The following is an 18,939-nucleotide window of genomic DNA, read 5'->3' as shown; positions in this document are numbered from 1 at the left end:
CATCCGATCTTCAGAATTTTTAAAGGTTTGGAGAAACTCTGAGGTCAGTCTGCTTTTTGAATGAAAGCTGAATCGTTTTACAGAGCGGAGAGGATGGAAACTGGGGGTGGAGTAGTGTAAGGAAGAAGAAAAAGAGGTGTAGTTTTTCCAGATGGGCATCGCAGGGCTGGGCAGGGGTGTGTGTTTGTGTGTAAGGGGATGTTTTTTTCTTTACATTTGGGGGGGGTTAGGGTATCATTTTCATCTGCGTCTGTCCCGCCCCCTCCATGAGTACACCCCACACACGCTCCAGGTCCCAAAGTGGCCACAGAGACTCTGAGACTCGGACTAAAGTGTCAAGATGAGCGCCCTGTCTCCGCTCCTGTCTGCCTTCTTTCTGGCACTGCTATACCTGCTCCAGACTGCCAACGGAGGTAAGCCCACTCAATCTCAGTCTATTAGAATTAATAAGCCAGTCTAGCAGAATATTACATGTGTTTGAATACTAGAAAGCAGTGCAAAAGTTTTCACAAAAGCTGCGTTATTGTGTATTCTGCAAGTTTGTGGAGCTCCAGCTCAGTGGAGAAGCTTCAAACAACTCAAAGTGTGTGTTGAAGCAAAGGTTCCCTCATAGAAAAAAAACTCATTCATACTTGTGAGGCTAGATTCTGTTCTGGCGGTGTACAATAAACCCACAGTTTGGCGGCCCCTCCTTCTCTTGCTTCCTCTGAGGGGGCTCTTTGCGTGCATTTGGGCAGTCTGGCAGATCAGAGGTCCTGAAATAAAGAGTCACTTTCAGAGGTGTGGATCAGCTGCCCCACGCACAGATGTTCCTGCTTTTCCGCTCCGAGATCTTTAGCTGCGCCTGTGAGACCTGCAGTCTGATTAGCATGCGAGTTAAAGTTGCACTGAAGTGACCGTTGTTCAGCTCCGGATCAAAGTGTTTATCCATCACCAGCTGACACACACTCACATGACAGCAGAGAAAACATCAACACCGGCAACTGATCTACAGTGTGCGTGTGAGCTGGTAGACTGTCAAGAATGCGTTGGCATCTACGCCCTGTATCGTTAGACACCACACGAGGACCATGTGTGGAGAAGTGAGTAAGAGAGGATGCAAAATAGTACAAAAATCAATGCTTAACTGGAGCTGTGAGATGGGCTCGGGCGTGGCGAGGTAGGGGCGTGGCGAGGTAGGGGCGTGGCAGGGCGTGAAGGGGCGTGACACAAGCAGATGTTCAGAGTAAAGTTGTGTAACTGTCAAACTGAGTCTGGAATAGATTTGGTCAGTTTTAACCCTGTAAAGCCTAAAACTAAACTAAATTTTGAACCTTTTAAACTTTTGAACCAAAATACATTTATAAAAATTTCCATATGTGTTTTTATTGAGTGTCTTGTTTGATACGTCAGGCTTTTTTAACTCATATAGTATGATATACAGAGAATATAGAGCTATTACTTGAGGTGGAAAAAATTTAATTTTATTCAAAGGGCCATATTTGGAAAAAAATAAGCTATTTGGTGCATATGCTAATATTTTAGAAAAAAAGGTAAGATGATATTGAAATGTTTAATTTTATTATTAAAACTGTCTGTTTTATTGTATGGGCAAAACATATTATGCAAAGCAATGCAATGATGACGCATAAATAATTGTTCCCCAAAAGCTTGATGTATCATATTTGATTCATTTTAACATGATTTTTTGATAATCAAGCAAACCAAATTGATTCGGTAGACGCTAGTAGTGTTTGGGAAACCTATTTGGAAACAATCATTATTTTTACAGTCAAACTACTAAAATAGAAAAAATGCACTTTACCTTTACAATCCCAATAAAACAACAGTAGAAAAAAAAATGTTCTTCTGTATTGTGGGTCTCACATCCGAGTGAAACAGATTATCAAAAAAAAAAAAATCTATAAAATGAAGGGTGGGGTTCTGTCCATTAATTGTTAAACAGGTGAGGTGGCACTAAATGTGAGCTTGCCACCTATTTTGATAAAGGGGCGGAGTTTAAGTGGACTAAATGATTGAAATCTGTTGTTTTATCATAAGATCCGGTTTGCTTAAAAATGATGAGTTTGATACAAATGTTAGAAAAATGAAATATATGCATGAATAAATTGTTCATAGTGAGGTGAATGACATGCATTTGTAAAAATCTATTTCATGTACACTTTAATATGAGAGACTGAATCATGGTGAATCAGATATTATTGATCCAGTAATTGTACCAGTAATATCGGTGGACTATGAAACCTCCAAACTGATGTATGTTGTAATAGCAACATGCTACACAAACCAGCCTGTGAGTTGATAAGCATTTTAGTCTTTACAAGGAGAGTGTGTGAGAGTGTGTGAGAGTGTGTGGATATGTGTTGTGTTTGCAGCAGTGCATATGTTTGAGTCCGGGAAGTTGGCAGGTTAATAAATGTTGGTACAGCCCTGCACATTAGATTAATAAACTTAATATTAGCATTTGTAAATTGACGAGATTAGTCTGCCGGTCTCGGAGAGAGTTGCATTTTCCGGCACAACGAGGGGTGTCTCAGAACCAGAAGGCAAACATTTATCTTTGCTGATCTCTCAGCGGTCCGCTATTTGTGATTGGAAAGTGCGATGAATGTTTCAAGATTAACTGTAGACCTTGAATGAAAGTAATGTGCCATACAGAAAAAGAAAAGCGTAAATGTGTCCATCCATCATATGCTACTAGATTTAGACGAGTACTTTATAAGAATAAGCTGCAATTCAGCTACATTTTATATTGATAGTCAAACATCTAGTTATGTGAAACTAACTCTACTCCGGGAGTTGAGGTAGGGTCTACAGCGTTCCCGTCTGAAGTTCCCATGGGACAAACCTTCCGCCCACACTGGAATCAATGCAGAAAGTTTGAAACCCTGATGCTTGAGACTTTCCCTCCTCACTGTCCTCCTCAATAAATGATCTGTCAGTATGAAACACCGTACACACACACACACACACACACACACACACACACAACCCCGACAATACCAGACCGAAGGGAATAGATAAACTCCATACTCCACATTCCTGTCTTTTCATATTCATCCAATGGAATCTCATGTGCCACTATGGAGACAGAAGGTTTGTGGGTTTATATACAGCGTGGTCTGGGCAGTCGTCCCCACAGAGGCTCTTGGCCAAATCACTGTCACAATAGATCAGGTTAAATTTTTCTACGAGATCATCACTCAACTATTGCTTCATAAAAAGACTTACAGTGGGATATCAGTTTGGTATGTGAGTGTTTTCCTCTTTTGTTTCCCAGAAATTGAGAATGAACCCTGAATAAAATACAGATTTTTATATCTTGATGAGTTTGTCCATTTTTTTCTGTACCACTGTATCTACAAGCTTCAGAAATGTTCAAACAATATGATTTTTATATTGAAAATGATTAGATTCTGTACTAATTGAGCTGCTCCTGTACATGGGTTAATAGCGAAAGTTGAAACTGTGTTGAGTGAATACTTGATGATTAGACTGAGTTGGCCTGGTGGAGCTCCTTGGTGATTAGATTGAGTGGTTATGGTGGAGTCCCTGAGGGGAAGTTTTGCATGAGTCATCTTCATGAGACAGCGCAAGGAACACTACAACATCACACAGTATCCTCAGAGACAAAGCTTTCCAGTCTGCTGATCAGCAAACTAGGCCAGCAGCCACTATCTGGCTTGACAAGATAATTTACAGTTTGTATCGCTTGCACTAGAGAGGGGCAAAACTGTCCAACTGCTGGGATTGAAGTCCATGCATGGATGAAAAGACATCTGCAGTTCACAAAAGTGGTGATCTATGTTTACAAGACAGCATTTATGCCATATGGTGTAAGATATAAACAAATGTATTCTTCCCAATCTTAGAAATCCCATGATGACACTAAAAATAAAGATTCTGAAAAAGGTTTTGCAGCCTGATGCAACAGGAGAACTGTGCTTCTTTAGATGCTTCTTTAGTTATGCCATGATGTATACTTAGGACTGAATTTTACTCCAAGGTACTTGGATACAATTCAGAAAAGTTCAAACACTGTTTAATGGTCATGGTATATATAAAATGAGCAAATATTACCATCTTCTTAAAATATGTTACCCTATTAAATCCAATAGCATTGCATTTTTAAGCACTAGTGAAATGGAAATAGCATGGTAAATAGTCAGTACTATAATAAATTGAAGTACCATAGCATTACTGTGGGTTTTTTCAGCATAGTCTCAGGTTAACTCTCAATACCATCATGTTCTTTGAAGTGCATTGGAGTAAAACGAAAATAGCAGAGTAATTTAAGGTGCCATGGTATATATCAAGGTACTGTACCATGGTACCATCACAGTGCTTTTTATGAGAGTATAATGTAACAAAAACCACAGCCAACTAAAGAAAGCTAAATAGCTAAAATAATTCCTGAAAACTACCATTTCTGTGAAAACAATTTCATTTGTGAAATGTATCATTTGTAAACGGTCTCAACTGTGAGTGAGTGATCTTCCAGTCTTCTCTGATTTGGCTGGAGTTTGGGAGAGACGATAGGACTAATGCTAGAACTTTCCACTGAGATCCTCACGTTGCCGTTAGCATGCATGCGTGTCAGCTCTGACTTCTGTCCTGCATTAAACCTCCATCCAGCCAGAGGCGTTCTGGGTAATTTGCAAACATCTCTTTAGTAAGGCGCTCTCTGGGGACAGAGCAGAGCTCTGGGATGGGCCTTTCTGCAGTGGAGGGGATAAATATAACCCGCTTTCAAACGGGGCATGTGCTGCCTCAGAGGCTGCTGTTAGCAGACTGGGTGGAGTAACAGGTCGTTACTGTGAGTCACAGGGACACAGTTATTCCGTCATTTGCAGGATTCTGTGAGCTTAAAATAAGTAGGAGCAAAGAATTATATGAGAAGAGTGCTGGGTAGGGTGAAAACTGTCAGTCACAGACCTCTAGAGCACAAACATAGCAACACAGTCTATGCACTTCTTAATGACTTTTTAATGTCTTTTAGACTTGCTTTTATAGCTAAATCTCTACAATTCTTTAAAACAGATAAATTTACTTGATATGCAACACTACATGCTATATTAAGTTTTGTTTTCAGAGAATGTGCTTTAATACGAGTGAAAAACATGCTTTATATCTGATGCAGTGTTGCATCTCAAATAAATGTATTTTGTTTTAAGGATTTTTACATAATTTATTTGAAACCGTGGCACTCTATATGTAACTCTATACAGCAGCATGGCATATAAATTAACTCTACATCGCAACTTTATGTTACTCTATAACGCAGCACTCTATGATGTAACTCTACAGAGCTTTATAATGTAACTCTTTACAGAAGCACAATCTATAACCTAACTCTATACCACAATGCTTGAAAAATGCCACTCTATGCAGCAGCATGGTCTGTAACGCAGCTCTATATCACAATAGGCTGTATATAGTAACTCTATATTGCAAGGGTCTTAACTCTGGTCTTCGAGGTCCACTTTTCCTGTAGAGTTTACCTTGATCAAACTCACCTGCCAGTAACTCTGTAGTCATCCTGAAGACCATGATTAGCCTGTACAGGTATTTTTGATTAGGGTTTAAGCTAAGCTCTGCAGAAAAAATGGACCTTGAGGGTCAGAGTGGAGAACACTTGCTACACTGCAGCAAATTCTATAATGCAGCTCCATACCTCAACATGTTCTATAGTGCTGCTCTACAGCATGACGCTCTATAACACAACTCTACAGAACAACAGGGTCTTTAGAGCAACTCTGTATCGCAACATGCTCTATAATGCAACTTTATTGTGCAACACACTCTATAACATAACTTTATACCGTGACACTCTATAACACAATTCTATAATGCAACTGGGTGTATAAAGCAACTCTATGTATTAACACTCTCTATAGTATAACTCTATGCCACAGATCTGTTACGTCTTTATTCCTTAATGATCTATAATGTAACTCTATACAGCAGCATGGTCTTTAGCACATAATAAAAAAAGGTGTATAAAGCAACTCTATACAGCAGTACGCTCCACACTGCAACTATATAATGCAAGACTCTATTATGTAATGTCATAGAGCAACACTATACTACAGCACGCTCTATATTGTCTTATAACTCTATTGCACAACATGCCCTGTAACAACTTTATACCATGACACTCTACATGCAACTCTATAGCACAATGAAGTAACTACATACCCTTGTGCTCTACAATGCAGCTCTACAATGCTAAAAGGACCATAAAGCGATTCTATACCACAAAACGCTCTGTAATGCAACACTATAGTGCAATGCACTCTATAAAGCCACTTTATAAAGCAAGTCTATACTGCAACATGCCCTATAAATGCAGCTCTCTACATGGCGCTCTATAATGCAACTCTATGGCAAAACACACTCTAAGTCTGTAATGCAACTCTACAATGCTAAAGGGTTTATAAGACAACTCTATACCACAATACACTCTACAGTATAACAACTCCACAGTGCAATGTATTCTATAATACAACATTATAGGGAAGCATGTTCTATAATGCAGTTCCATAGAGCAACATGCAGACATATATACTGCAACTATATAGTGCAACAAAACAGTTCTATAATGTAAAACAGTTCATAAAACACCATTATTTAATGAAACACAGTTGATAACACAAGTCAACACTGACAGCTATTGCTGCAACTGTGTGTTGTGTTTGTGTAGAGTGTGTGGACTGTGTGTGGACTACAGTGTGTGTATTGTTTGAAGTGTGTGGGCGGCGGGTAATAAGTTCTCTAATACTTCACCAGCTTCTTAGGGAAAAATTAGCAGGGCAATTAGACATTAGCAACTCTGTGGACGTAAATGAACCTCCTGTTTGGGGGTCTCTAATGATGTGAATTTATTAACCAAATGCTCCAGTCCTCTCACACAAACTGGGTGTTCTCGGGGTGTATGCATGCTAAGAATCCATATGGATCATTTTAATTGCTGTCGATGGTAAAATAAATCCAAGCCATTAAATGCTACATGTACAGTCTCTGAATTCCACACAATTTTAACCCCGTCCTCAACATAAACTCAGAAACGCCTTGAAATCCCAACGATTCCCCACAGGGCATGTTATCTATTATATATGAGGTTCTGCCGAGCAATTATAAACAGCAGAATGTTATCTGTCATTGCTCATTAAAATAGGATCCTCAGAGCTGAATTTAAAGTAAATGTTTGACCTGTTCTCTATTAGAATCCACCCAGCCACGTTCAAGTCTAGTCAAAGGTCTCCAAAAGTGAGACAGAGCGCCAGAGATAAATCAAACAGTCCGTTTGCATTTCAGACAGTAAACAGCTATGACTTTAAATCGATAAACACTCATAATGAAGTCAGAGGAGCTCTGAATGTTGGTCAGGTCTGGAAGCTTCTGGGGAAGGTCAGGGAATCGAAGGGCGAATCTGCTGGGAGAATTCCAAGCAGCTTCTTCAAAATAATTCCTCTGCAAGCGAAAGAGCCGTATTCTTCAAAAACAATGAAAAGAGCTAATTATCATTCCATATTTCCTGTCTGCATGCACGCCAATGAGCAGAGCCTGAAATGGCCTGTAGGGGGGAATTGCATTTAGATTGATGCGTGCACAGCTGCTGTTGTACAAACGCTGGAAACTGTGAATTTGACTTCTGTTGTTCACTACGTGCTGCTAACAAAATGCTCACTGTCTTGTAAGCCACTTCTGGTATGAAAGTGCGAATATCATAAATAGTTTTCCATGTGTCGTCTCAGTAGAACAAGTAATGTCGGTGGAATGCAACTTCAGGACGCGGCACAGAACAAACAGAGGTTTCCGAACAGCGCCAGTTCAACTTGGCAGTCTGTCCGGCAATGTGAAATGCTTTCAAAAGTCATGGAAAACGTGAGAATGATGGGTGAACACAACTGCATGAATCCTATTACGAAAAGTCAAGGACAAAGCTGAACTTTACTCCCTTTAACGGATGTGAAATTGAGTGATGTCGGGATGGCTGATTTAGGCATTACCGAACATCTGTGACTGAGTTAACGGCTCAGAATCCCTGGCAGTATCTGGATTTTACAGTCTATTCAGTGACTATATTTTTAGACTATAAAATCCAAAGGAAATATCTGGAAACCTTTTGCAGTCCTGTGGTGGAAAACTAAGATATGAGGACAGTGTACACACTTTATTGACATGTGACTGTGGTTGTATGTGAAGGTTTTGTCTTCTTTTTTGAGCCTCTAGATGGTTTTTACTCTACAAAAACATATAACTTTACAATTACATCAACACAATGTCCATTTGTTAGATTATTTAAGATGATTTTCATTGAGTCTGATATCTGTCGTCCTTTAAAGTTAACATGAAATATTACTTTCTTTGTATACGTGTATGGACTTACTGTGAATGATTCATTGCACAATATTTTTCTTCAAGCTCTTTCATCTTAATTTTAGCTGTCATATAGACTGCTTTTCAAGATCAAATCAGCTCCTGATAAGTTTTTCCCTTTTTAATCATAAATATGTCACATGTTAAACCATAATTATTTTAATTGCGAAAATCTGATTTTCAGACTTTATGAGAATCTTTGGCAGTTCGGCAGGTTGATTCCCTGGTCAATTTCATTAGACGCCATGATTACTTTGACATGAATTTTAATTGTGCATTGAGCTACAAATGTTATGTTTCTGCTTTGAATCTTCCAGTGAACTCTACGTAAAATTTGTTCTCAAAACGTATTTTATTACAGTAGATGTATTAATGTGTGATGGATGGGCCTTATGCATCAGTCTGGAGGGAAAGGAAGCAGTTTTTTTGTAACTATAGAGGCCTTGTGAAGGGTTTGTAGATCTGTTCTGTTGTCATTGGCAAAGCAAGGTAAGACAGACAACGCCCTCGACCAACAGCCAAACCATTTGGCACCGAGTTTAGGGTGCTTCTGGAAGAAGACATTATTCAAACAGCTTGTGAAACACGTTCTCCCTTTTTGGTCGTTTTTTTTTTATTCAAAAACTGTATTTTTTCCTCCCCCTTGATTTTCCATGATGCAGTGCGACACCAAGTCGGTTTCAGCACAAAGACCCTTCCTTACAACAGAATTTTGTTGAGATTATTTACTTTATTTGATCAGTTTTCCTTTTCCGCGCGGCCCCCATCCACCCTTTCCCCTTCCATCAGCCCATAAATTGGATTCATCAGGTCCCTCATAAACATTAAAAATGCAACTCTCCCTCTTATGAGTACAAAACCACTTCAAGGACTGTAGTGACTCAAGGCAGTGGTGATTCCGTCTGTGTGGCGGCAGGGAAAAAATCCTATCCCTTTACCGTCTACCTCTCCTCTAGCAAAACCATAATGACTCAGTTGAGTTAATCAGCAGGAATGAGCAACACTGACAAGGTGTTACGGACCCGCTGTGATTCATAGACACACATAGTGCACACATGCAACTAGGTGAGGGATTGACTGAAACCTGACTGACTGACTGAAAGAGCAAGTTTGTGTGAGATTGCAAGCTTTGTGTTAGCGCTTTATAAACATCCAGCCCATCAGGCACAAAAGTGGTCAAATTCACACACACTAACTAAGATACTGTAGGTACTGTTATTATCAATAATCTTTTACAATTGAATATTATTAAAATTAAACATTACATTTATTAATATTATTAATTCAATATTATTAATAGAAATATTATTAATAAAATGACTAGTACTACTACGAGGAACTTAATTATAATGTTAAATAAATATTATTCATAATATTAAAATTAAATATTCAGTTTACTTATAATTGTTATTAGAAATACTATACTATACTAATTAATTATACAAACTATTATAAATACATTATATCATCATCATCATCATGAGGTGAGACCTTAATTACATTTAGAATAGTTAAAACATTAAATTATTAATTTAAATATTGATTAAATATTGCTTATAATATTAAAATTCAGTTTGTTAATAATTTATTCAACATTATAATTCATCTTTTATTATTACTACTACTATTATGAGGTTAATTGTATTTAAAATAGTTAATAATATTATAATTAAATATTATGTTTAAGTCAGTATTATTAAAGGGGGGGTGAAATGCTCGTTTTCACTCAATCTCCTGTTAATCTTAAGTACCTATAGAGTAGTACTGCATCCTTCATAACTCCAAAAATTCTTTATTTTTATTATATTTATAAGAGAAAGATAGTCTGTACCGATTTTTCCCGGAAAAACACGAGCGCCTAGAGGCGTGACGTGTGGGCGGAGCTAAAGAATCACGAGCGCCAGTAGGCTTTTGAGTTGAGAGCGTGTGGAAGCTGTGAATCAGATCCAGAGGCTGAAATTTAACAAGAGCAGCATCAGCAACAGCGTCTCTATGTGGTATGTACTGAAACTGTATATATTTGCTTAGCGGTTTTGGAAAATGACTAAGTTCCACTTTATGTCGTCTTTTTTTTTTTTTTTTTTTTTTTTAGCTGTAACGTTACATGTGGAAAGTGCAGTTTGATGACAACATCGCATGTTGTTTACTTGATGTGCTTAAGCGCTGATAGCTAAGTTAACAACACAGAGATATTTGAAGCAGTTTTACTCACCGCATGTGGTTCCAACACACAATCGTGACCCTTTTCCGTTGGGACTGCATTATCCTTAAGAAATAAACGATGTGCAAACCGAAATGCAGGGAACAAACAAAAACACTTGCACAACTCTGTTGATGCTCTGTAAAAATAAACTCCATCCACTGGTCCCTTAATGCTGTTTCTCTTTTGGTAATCTGTGCAGGGTTGTCTTGCCCTGGCAACCAAAAACACACTCCTTTTGTGACTTTTCGCGACGCTCTCGCTCTGATCAGGCTGTGCACAGCCTTTCTCTGCTCTGCTATACGGGAGCGTATAGGACCCATATAAGGAAATTCTGCTCCATCTAACGTCACACAGAGCCATACTCGAAAAAAACTTTCCGAAACTTGTGACAAACCGGAAGAGGTTTTTTTTGGAACAGAAATACTACTTCAAACGTACAATTTAATTTTTGAAACTTTGTCCATGTTTAGCATGGGAATCCAACTCTTTAACAGTGTAAAAAACTCAGTATGCATGAAATAGCATTTCACCCCCCCTTTAATTTAAATAACATAAAATTATTATTATTATTACTAATAAATACAATAATGTTGTTTGTTATAATAATAATAATTATTATTATTATTATTATTATTATTATTTAATTACATTATTTTGGAAGAAGAAATTGCTGAATAGACATAAATTGGCTTTACTTTTTTTAAGTTAAAATGAACTGTGTGTGTGTGTGTGTGTGTGTGTGTGTGTGTGTGTGTGTGTGTGTGTGTGTGTGTGTGTGTGTGTGTGTGTGTGTGTGTATGTGTGTGTGTGCGTGTGTGTGTGTGCGTGTTTGGGTGTGTGTGTCTGACTCTGTGTGTCTGTGTGTCTGTGTGTCTGTGTGTCTGTGTGGGTTGTGCAGTAGCTGGAGGACTGGGTGTGGTTGGACACTCTTGTCCTGCGGTCACACACACACTCCACATCTCTGCCTGTCATTACCTCTGATTGATGGCTCTGGAATGGTAGCAGGAAGCATCGGCCACACGAACAGCAATTCGTTCCAGAGCCTAAGAAGGTTTTGTCTAATCCAAACAAAGTGGAACTTGATCCCATTTCTGACTTTTTAATGTACCAGCAGTATTATTGGCTGTGTGCTTCAGCTAGGAGACGGACCGCCCTGCTTTATCATGGATGTCTGGAATATTTGATTCTGATTGTTCAATCACGGCATTCTCTGGTCAAAAATTTTTTTTATATATAATTTAGATTTTCTTCATTAGTAAGAAATTATTTACAGTCATGAAACATTTGAGTATATAAAAAGTCATCAATCAAACGTATACTAAATGAAATGAGATTTATTAGGCAGTTAGGAGCTTTGCCGTTCTCACTCCTGCTTCGTGCCTTTGTGTTGTACAACATCTTGAAGGAATCATGAGAAAGGTGCAGCAGGTTAGTTTAGTTGGATCCACATGAGTGAAAGCTTCTGTCAGCGAGAGATTCAGTTAACCTTAGTAGGGGTAGACGCCATATTTAATTGGACGTGAATGTAAACGGGGCTGTGAGGAATGTTCTAGAGTGTTCGCTAAAGCAAGCGTCACTATTACGGTTTATTTGAACAGACAATTAACCTTAAGTATTAAACTTCTGTGCAACACATGAATGATACCGAATCGTGCAACGAGTGGTTACTTTTCTAAGCAATCAGACTTAAATGTTCAACTCAAAGACAACAAATAGGAGCAAAGCAAACAAGCATTATTCGTGTTTTCTGCAGAAAACATCTCAGGTACCGAAATGTAACCATGCTCCTCTGAGAAGAAACAAGACTTTAATCTAGACAGAAAGGAACTGGCTGGCCAACATGCAAAGTGGCAAACCAGTTAGATTTTTCTTGTTTGACATTCTGGGATGGGTTAATCTGAAATCCCATACCATAATAATAGATCGCCATGTAAACTAAGTAGCAGCATGTTCCCATCACAGCACAACATTTTCGGATGAAGCTGGTAAAGACAGTATCAGTTGAAAGAATGTGTTCATTTATACACATCCAACGGCTCATATCAGGAGTCTGTGAACATAGAAAACACTAATCAGATGTGTCAGATGTTGCTTAGTGTCACAGCGTGTTCTGGAATGCATGGCACAAACTTTAATAGTGTTAAATAAGTTTGCAAATTGGTTCCTTGTGTTCTCTGCTAGCAAATTGTTTACTGAGTGAGATGTTTTCACCTCCTGAGAAATGCTTTTGAACGTGTCCAGCAACGCCCAGTTGATGCAATAAAAAATGAAGCGCGGTGTTAAGAAATGCGTCTTTGGTCACAAGGCACCAAGGAACGACAAAGAACAGATGAAAGAATGATAGGCACATAGTCTGATAAACAAAGAGTCTATAGCTGAACTAAAAGTGTGTTCTGAGTGCTTCAAAAATATCCCATATGCCTCCAAGTCAATTTCTGTCGTCAAGCCAAACAATAATCCCCAATCTGGGTGATATTTCTGCTACAGGGGTGAGGTGAGGGTGTGTGCTGAGGTTTGATGTGCTCCATCAGAGACGATCCATATTTGATAAGACTGATCTGTCCTGTAGGCTTAGATCTTCTGATGTGAGAACACTGTGAACATTGTCTCCTTGTTTCAGACACTAGTGAGCAATGCTAAACTACTTTTAACTCTGTGCTAATGGATGAAGAAATTGATCAAATAGGGAGACATGATGCAACGGGAATTTTTTTTTTTTTTTACAGAAACAGAACCTTTCCTCAGCTCTCAGCCAAAGATTTGATTCTCAATAACCTTTCTAGAAAAAGAAATGAAACATCAGTCTAATCACATGTGTTGGTCTTCGTTTCCCAGTATGGTAACACTGGTCTGTTGAGGAAAGACCAGCAAACCACCCAAGGATGGTTGACAAACATAAATAATATAGATATAGATAGATAGATAAACACAAAGTCAGTAAAAAATGTCCAGAATGAACTTTAATTGCTGATTGTTGAAGTTTCAGGGTGTTTTTGAGGTTCCTGTTTCATTCCTGAAGGCTTTCCTGCAGCTGATCTATAGCCTGATAATGTGAAACATACGCGTGTGTCAGCAGCAGTGGCTACAGTTAGGACTATAACATGTCATGTGACCTCTAACGGTCAGAGAACACCAGGGGTCACCCATATGTGTGTGTGTTTAATATGCAGTGAGGGCAGAGTAGATATCAGTAAAGGGTAACAGGACCTGTGGGAGTTTTGAATGTCTCCTCAGTATTGGGCTGATTTATAGTCCCCTCCTATGAGCAGGAAACATCCTTCAGACTAATTTACCCCAGAAACAGGAGACAGACCTAGAGAAGACAAGAGCTTTAAAACCTAGTGAGCTTCACTGGCAGCATCCTAGAAAAAAAAAAATCATTTTCCTAATGAGTATTTTTGTTTCCAGTAAAAATATCTTAAAATCCTTAAAACAAGACTGGATAGCATTATTAAGACTTGTTTTTGTGGGCTGGCTTCAATACATGTGTATTTTGTCTCAAATTTAAATACACATATATTCAAGATGCAATAAATTCATGATAAATTATATTTTTTTTAAATAGAGGTAAATAAGGTAATTTGTCACTAATCTCAAAATTATGACTATTTTCTCTTAATTGTGAGTTTACATCTCAGAATTACATGAAAAAAGTCTGAAGTGTGAGATATAAACTAAAAAGTTACATTTTCATATTCCATGGCAGGAGATAAGCTTCCATACAATTCCGATTCACAAACTTATATATAAAAAACATTCCAGATGGCAGGTTGATTTGCACACATTATTTAAGTCTTTTGCTCTTTGCCTTTTGCTCATTTTTGATTCTCATCATGCTCACAATCTCCCGATAAATACTCCTCTTCATCTGTCTGGGGACTCGTCGATGAAGTGATTGTGAGACAGTCTGAAAATCCATCTGCACACAGAAACGCCTGCTCATGAAAACACACCCCTGTCTGCTTTGACTTTTACAGCATGTTCTAGACGCATGCATCTGTTTAATGCCGTATGAGGACTGTACGTGCATCTGTCTTCTAGATCATTCACTCACACACCAGATCTCAGACTATAGTACATGTTGACTGTGTTGTATGAAAGGGTGTGATTTTCAGGTAAAGAGAGAAATGAGGGTGTTTAAAGGGCACCTAACTTATTTAAACAATGCCTCTCAACACACATACACCTCCTCTGCGGTGATCTCCAACCGTGCCACATGTTTAAACCATTATCCCCTCATCAGTGAGAGTTTGAAACTCAGCGAGCCCTGAACTAGCAGAACCATCTCATCTCTACAGCCTAAAATCAGATACATAAACCCTCACAGATTAGAAACAGTCTCTGATTATAATTAAACCCCAGTGGTTTTCCCACAAAGACACACACACACACACACACACACAAGCACCAAATCACTAAAACTGCCTTTAACTTGAGAATGTGCACTCCTGGAAAAGGTGGTTTAAAAAAAAAATGTCCCATGTCCCCATTTTTCAAAACGCTTATAAATCATACAGAATGAGGTTTTTTTGGAAAAGTAAAAATGCACAAAGTTTCCTGTGAGGGTTAGGGGTAGGGGTAGGGTTGGTGAAGGGCCATAGAATATACAGTTTCTACAGTATAAAAACCGTTACGCCTATGGGATGTCCCCACTTTTCACAAAAACAAACATGTGTGTGTGTGTGTGTGTGTGTGTATGTGTGTCTGTGTGCGTGCGTGCGTGCATGCGTGTGTGTGTGTGTGTGTGTGTGTGTGTGTGTGTGTGTGTTTTGGACATCTGATCGCCCTTGCTGATCAAACACACCAGCACTTATTCTCACAGCCCAGAGGAATTCATGCACACATACATATGCACATTTACAAGCATAAAGATTCAGCTGTCAAGAGTTCAAATTACTCCACATCGACATTAAAGAGGTAATTTATGTGCAAGATTGGTAGCTCAATGAAACATTTCATGCAACGCTGAGCTGATAGAAATCAGGAATTGACCTCATGCTAGCAGCACAAGGCTCGCGTTGTTCGACGTGTTCTCCCTCATGATGAGACACGATGAGAGTCAATATTTACACAGTCATTATGTAACGCATCTGTATTTGAGCACAGCTCCTTTAATGGCATCATGAAATCGAAATCAGCACTATTTACTTTCCTGATCAATGTCTCTGGTCTTATTGTGTGCAAATCAACGGTGCATGACACTGAAAGAAAAAAATGGTCGTATAATATTCCATCAAATATTAATAATCTACTTCATCTCCGAAATGACTATGGCCACGTAGAGATAGAATCATAATAATAATCAACTTTCTGAAATAACAAAAGCATTGTTTATACCACGTTTTATAGCCCAGCAGAAGAAAACTGTAAGAATGATCACTAATAAAACTCGCCTTACACAAATGTAATATATGGACATTATATATTACATTTCAGTATATGAAATATATTGTCATATGAAGTAAAAACTAGGGCTGTCAAATCGATTAATCGCAATTAATCACATTTAATAAATATGTAATATATAATATGTGATTAATCGCAATTAATTAATTTGATAGCTCTAGTAAAAACTTATGGAACCTATTAAAAATTTGAACAGTCATTTATTAACATATATATCTAGCCCATACAGATATGTATGATTATGTATGTGTAATACAGTTTTGGAATACACATGAATATCCATCCTAAAACCTGTCAGTATATAAGTGAATAGTTCTTAGTGAGAAATTCCAATGAGATCAGAAACTCAGAATAAATGAGTTCCTAATCTGGGCGTTCATAAGGGGAAGGGATAAGCATCTTAATTCTAGGTTTTACCCCTTTTTCCCCTCACATTATCTCGCTTTAGCATGCAGGTGAGTGACATCATGCCAGCAGGACAGTTTCTCGCACTGCTGCGGTGAATCTAGCATCAGCTTCTAAGTATTCGTCTGAAAGTGCGACGTGTACGCTAGGGAAAACAATTCAGCATGTTCCCCTCATTCTCTGGACATGAGCTACTGCAAACCAAACACGGGCCTCAGCTCCTGTGGAGAGCAAAAACAGTCGAATATGACGTGTGCACATTAACACACATTTTCTGGGTCGTTTTAGTCGCTGAGTGGAGAGAGAAAAGAAAAACTGGAATAGAGTTGAGAAGTTTTTCTCTCCAAATGTTCATCTTACCTTTTACCAACCCCCACTTCCTGTTCAGGCAACAGATTCCAGACCTCTGACCTTTAAGGCCAAACATATCCCGTTTCTAACACACAAATGCCTGCTCTTAGTATGTAAGCATAAGATATAATATATATTCAAACAGAAAACATTTACTTTAAATTCGAATATTTTATATTACTTCTAATAAGTATTGGTTTGAGTGTGTGTGAGAATGTGTGCAAACTGTTTGTATTTAAAGGTTGAGATGGTTTGATTAATGTAATTGAAGGTGGTGTGCTGTGGAAAAGGTCTAGTAATTCCCTCTGAGCATGTGTTTGAGAGAAGAAGGGAGAGATATGTGAATGAAATGTGAGGGAAGGGGAAAATAGCCTAACCTCTCTGGATCAACAGCACATTTGAGTTCAGGTAAATGTGCTCGGCGTTCTGTAAAACACATGAGCAGATTTTGTCTGCTGTTACCCCTGAAAAAACCACCAGCTTTCTTCAGTTCAGCTCTTGGAATAAACTCTGATGTCCTCCTAACAGCATGTTTAAACTCTCAAATCCTCTGTAAGAAAATCTAGCCACTGAACAACAAGATTAAAAGGGCCGAATCATTAATTTTTTTTTTTTTTTTTTTTGATTTTTTGGATATAAGTTTGATGTAGTCAGTGGTGGACGAAGTACACAAATCAAGTACTTGAGTAAAATTACAGATACGTATAATAAAATATTACTCCAGTAAAAGTAAAAGTACAAAAGTACTCCATTTTTAATGTTTTTAAAGTTTTAAAGTTTTAAATTTTATTGTTGATATGGACTACGCTGACGAGAGTAATGTTCACTGTGAAGCTTACACTGTGATGTACCTGAGAGAAAACAGAGATGACCATCTGATTTTCACCAGTAAGTACAAAGTATTTCAAAGTTTGTTGTTTTACAGAACATCACAGTTATATATGACATGATAATAAGGCCTGAAGATTTTAAGGAAAATATAATTATATTTTCATAATGATTTTTTCCTTCTCAAACCTTGTCTGGGGTGCATCTCTTCCCCTCTTTGATAATTACTGTAGTAACCATGTTCTGAACATCGATAGATTACATCTGGGGAGAAAAGAAAGATTGTGATGTTCAGAACATGGTTACTACAGTAATTATCAAAGAGGGGAAGAGATGCACCCTGTTTGGCCAGGGGTGTTTTTACACCCCAGACAAGGTTTGAGAAGGAAAAAATCATTATGAAAATATAATTATATTTTCCTTAAAATCTTCAGGTGAATCGACATGTAAAAAAAAAAGCCTCAAGTCCAAATATTCATTTATCACCAATTAACTGTTTGACAAACACTTCCTGCTTGGATGTCCAGATCTGAATTTAAAAAAAATCTCAAACATGCTCCGATGTCCCGATCTGAATCAACCGAGTCGCGAAGAGGCTCCGAAGTGCCGATCTGAATCAACCGAGTCGCGAACAGGCTCCGAAGTGCCGATCTGAATCAACCGAGCCGCGAACAGGCTACGAAGTCCCGATTTGAATCAACCGAGATGCGAACAGGCTCCGAAGTGCCGATCTGAATCAACCGAGTCGCGAACATTCTCCGAAGTGCCGATCTGAATCAACCGAGCCGCGAACAGGCTACGAAGTCCCGATTTGAATCAACCGAGATGCGAACAGGCTCCGAAGCGCCGATCTGAATCAACCGAGCCGCGAACAGGCTCCGAAGTGCCGATCTGAAAACTTCGACCAAAGAATGTAAAAAATAACTCAATTTCTCTAATAACTCTATACTTTAATAACTCTACAAATCTATTAAAGACTCAGATCACATATCTAAAAATAAATCGCTATAGTAAAAGAGAAATAATAAGAGGAGTGAAGTTTCCTACCGTTCTGCTGTGTTTGGTCCTCATGCGCGTCTGACGCTCTGCGGCGCGTTTCCGCCCCTCACACGCGCGTTTACAGCGCTAAATTAATCATCTTTGCTAATCAGGGGCGGCGTTAGGGGTGGGCTAAGGGGGCTTGAGCCCTGAATGTTTTCAGTAAAGCCCCGAATGTTTTTATTACCACCATGCCATCAATTAATAAAAAATAAAGTATAAAATATAAAGTAATTTATATTAGAATTTAATTAAATAAATAAATATCTCTCGACTCTCATGTCTACAATGTCTGTCAATTTACGCGTTGTCATTCACTGAGTCTA

General features: G+C 38.4%; 1 protein-coding gene and 1 long non-coding RNA gene across 2 annotated transcripts in view; one reads left to right on the top strand and one right to left on the bottom strand.

Moving 5' to 3' along the window:
• Positions 1 to 305: 305 nt before the first annotated feature.
• The window catches only part of LOC127947020 (chondroitin sulfate proteoglycan 4-like), a 59,873-nt gene continuing 41,239 nt past the window's right edge, over positions 306 to 18,939 (top strand). The window contains exon 1 of the mRNA XM_052543913.1: positions 306 to 413. Within this exon, the coding sequence (XP_052399873.1) occupies positions 341 to 413 (73 nt within the window). The 5' untranslated portion in view covers positions 306 to 340. The remainder of the gene's footprint in view (positions 414 to 18,939) is intronic.
• LOC127947034 (uncharacterized) lies at positions 12,392 to 18,676 on the bottom strand. The gene is made up of 3 exons (XR_008151222.1): positions 18,623 to 18,676; positions 13,793 to 13,898; positions 12,392 to 12,635 (listed from the first exon to the last, which is right to left on the bottom strand). It is a non-coding gene; the product is annotated as an uncharacterized LOC127947034 (long non-coding RNA).

Source organism: Carassius gibelio, chromosome A25 (assembly GCF_023724105.1).
Source record: "Carassius gibelio isolate Cgi1373 ecotype wild population from Czech Republic chromosome A25, carGib1.2-hapl.c, whole genome shotgun sequence".
NCBI lineage: Eukaryota > Metazoa > Chordata > Actinopteri > Cypriniformes > Cyprinidae > Carassius > Carassius gibelio.
This window is presented reverse-complemented; position numbering and strand designations above follow the sequence as displayed.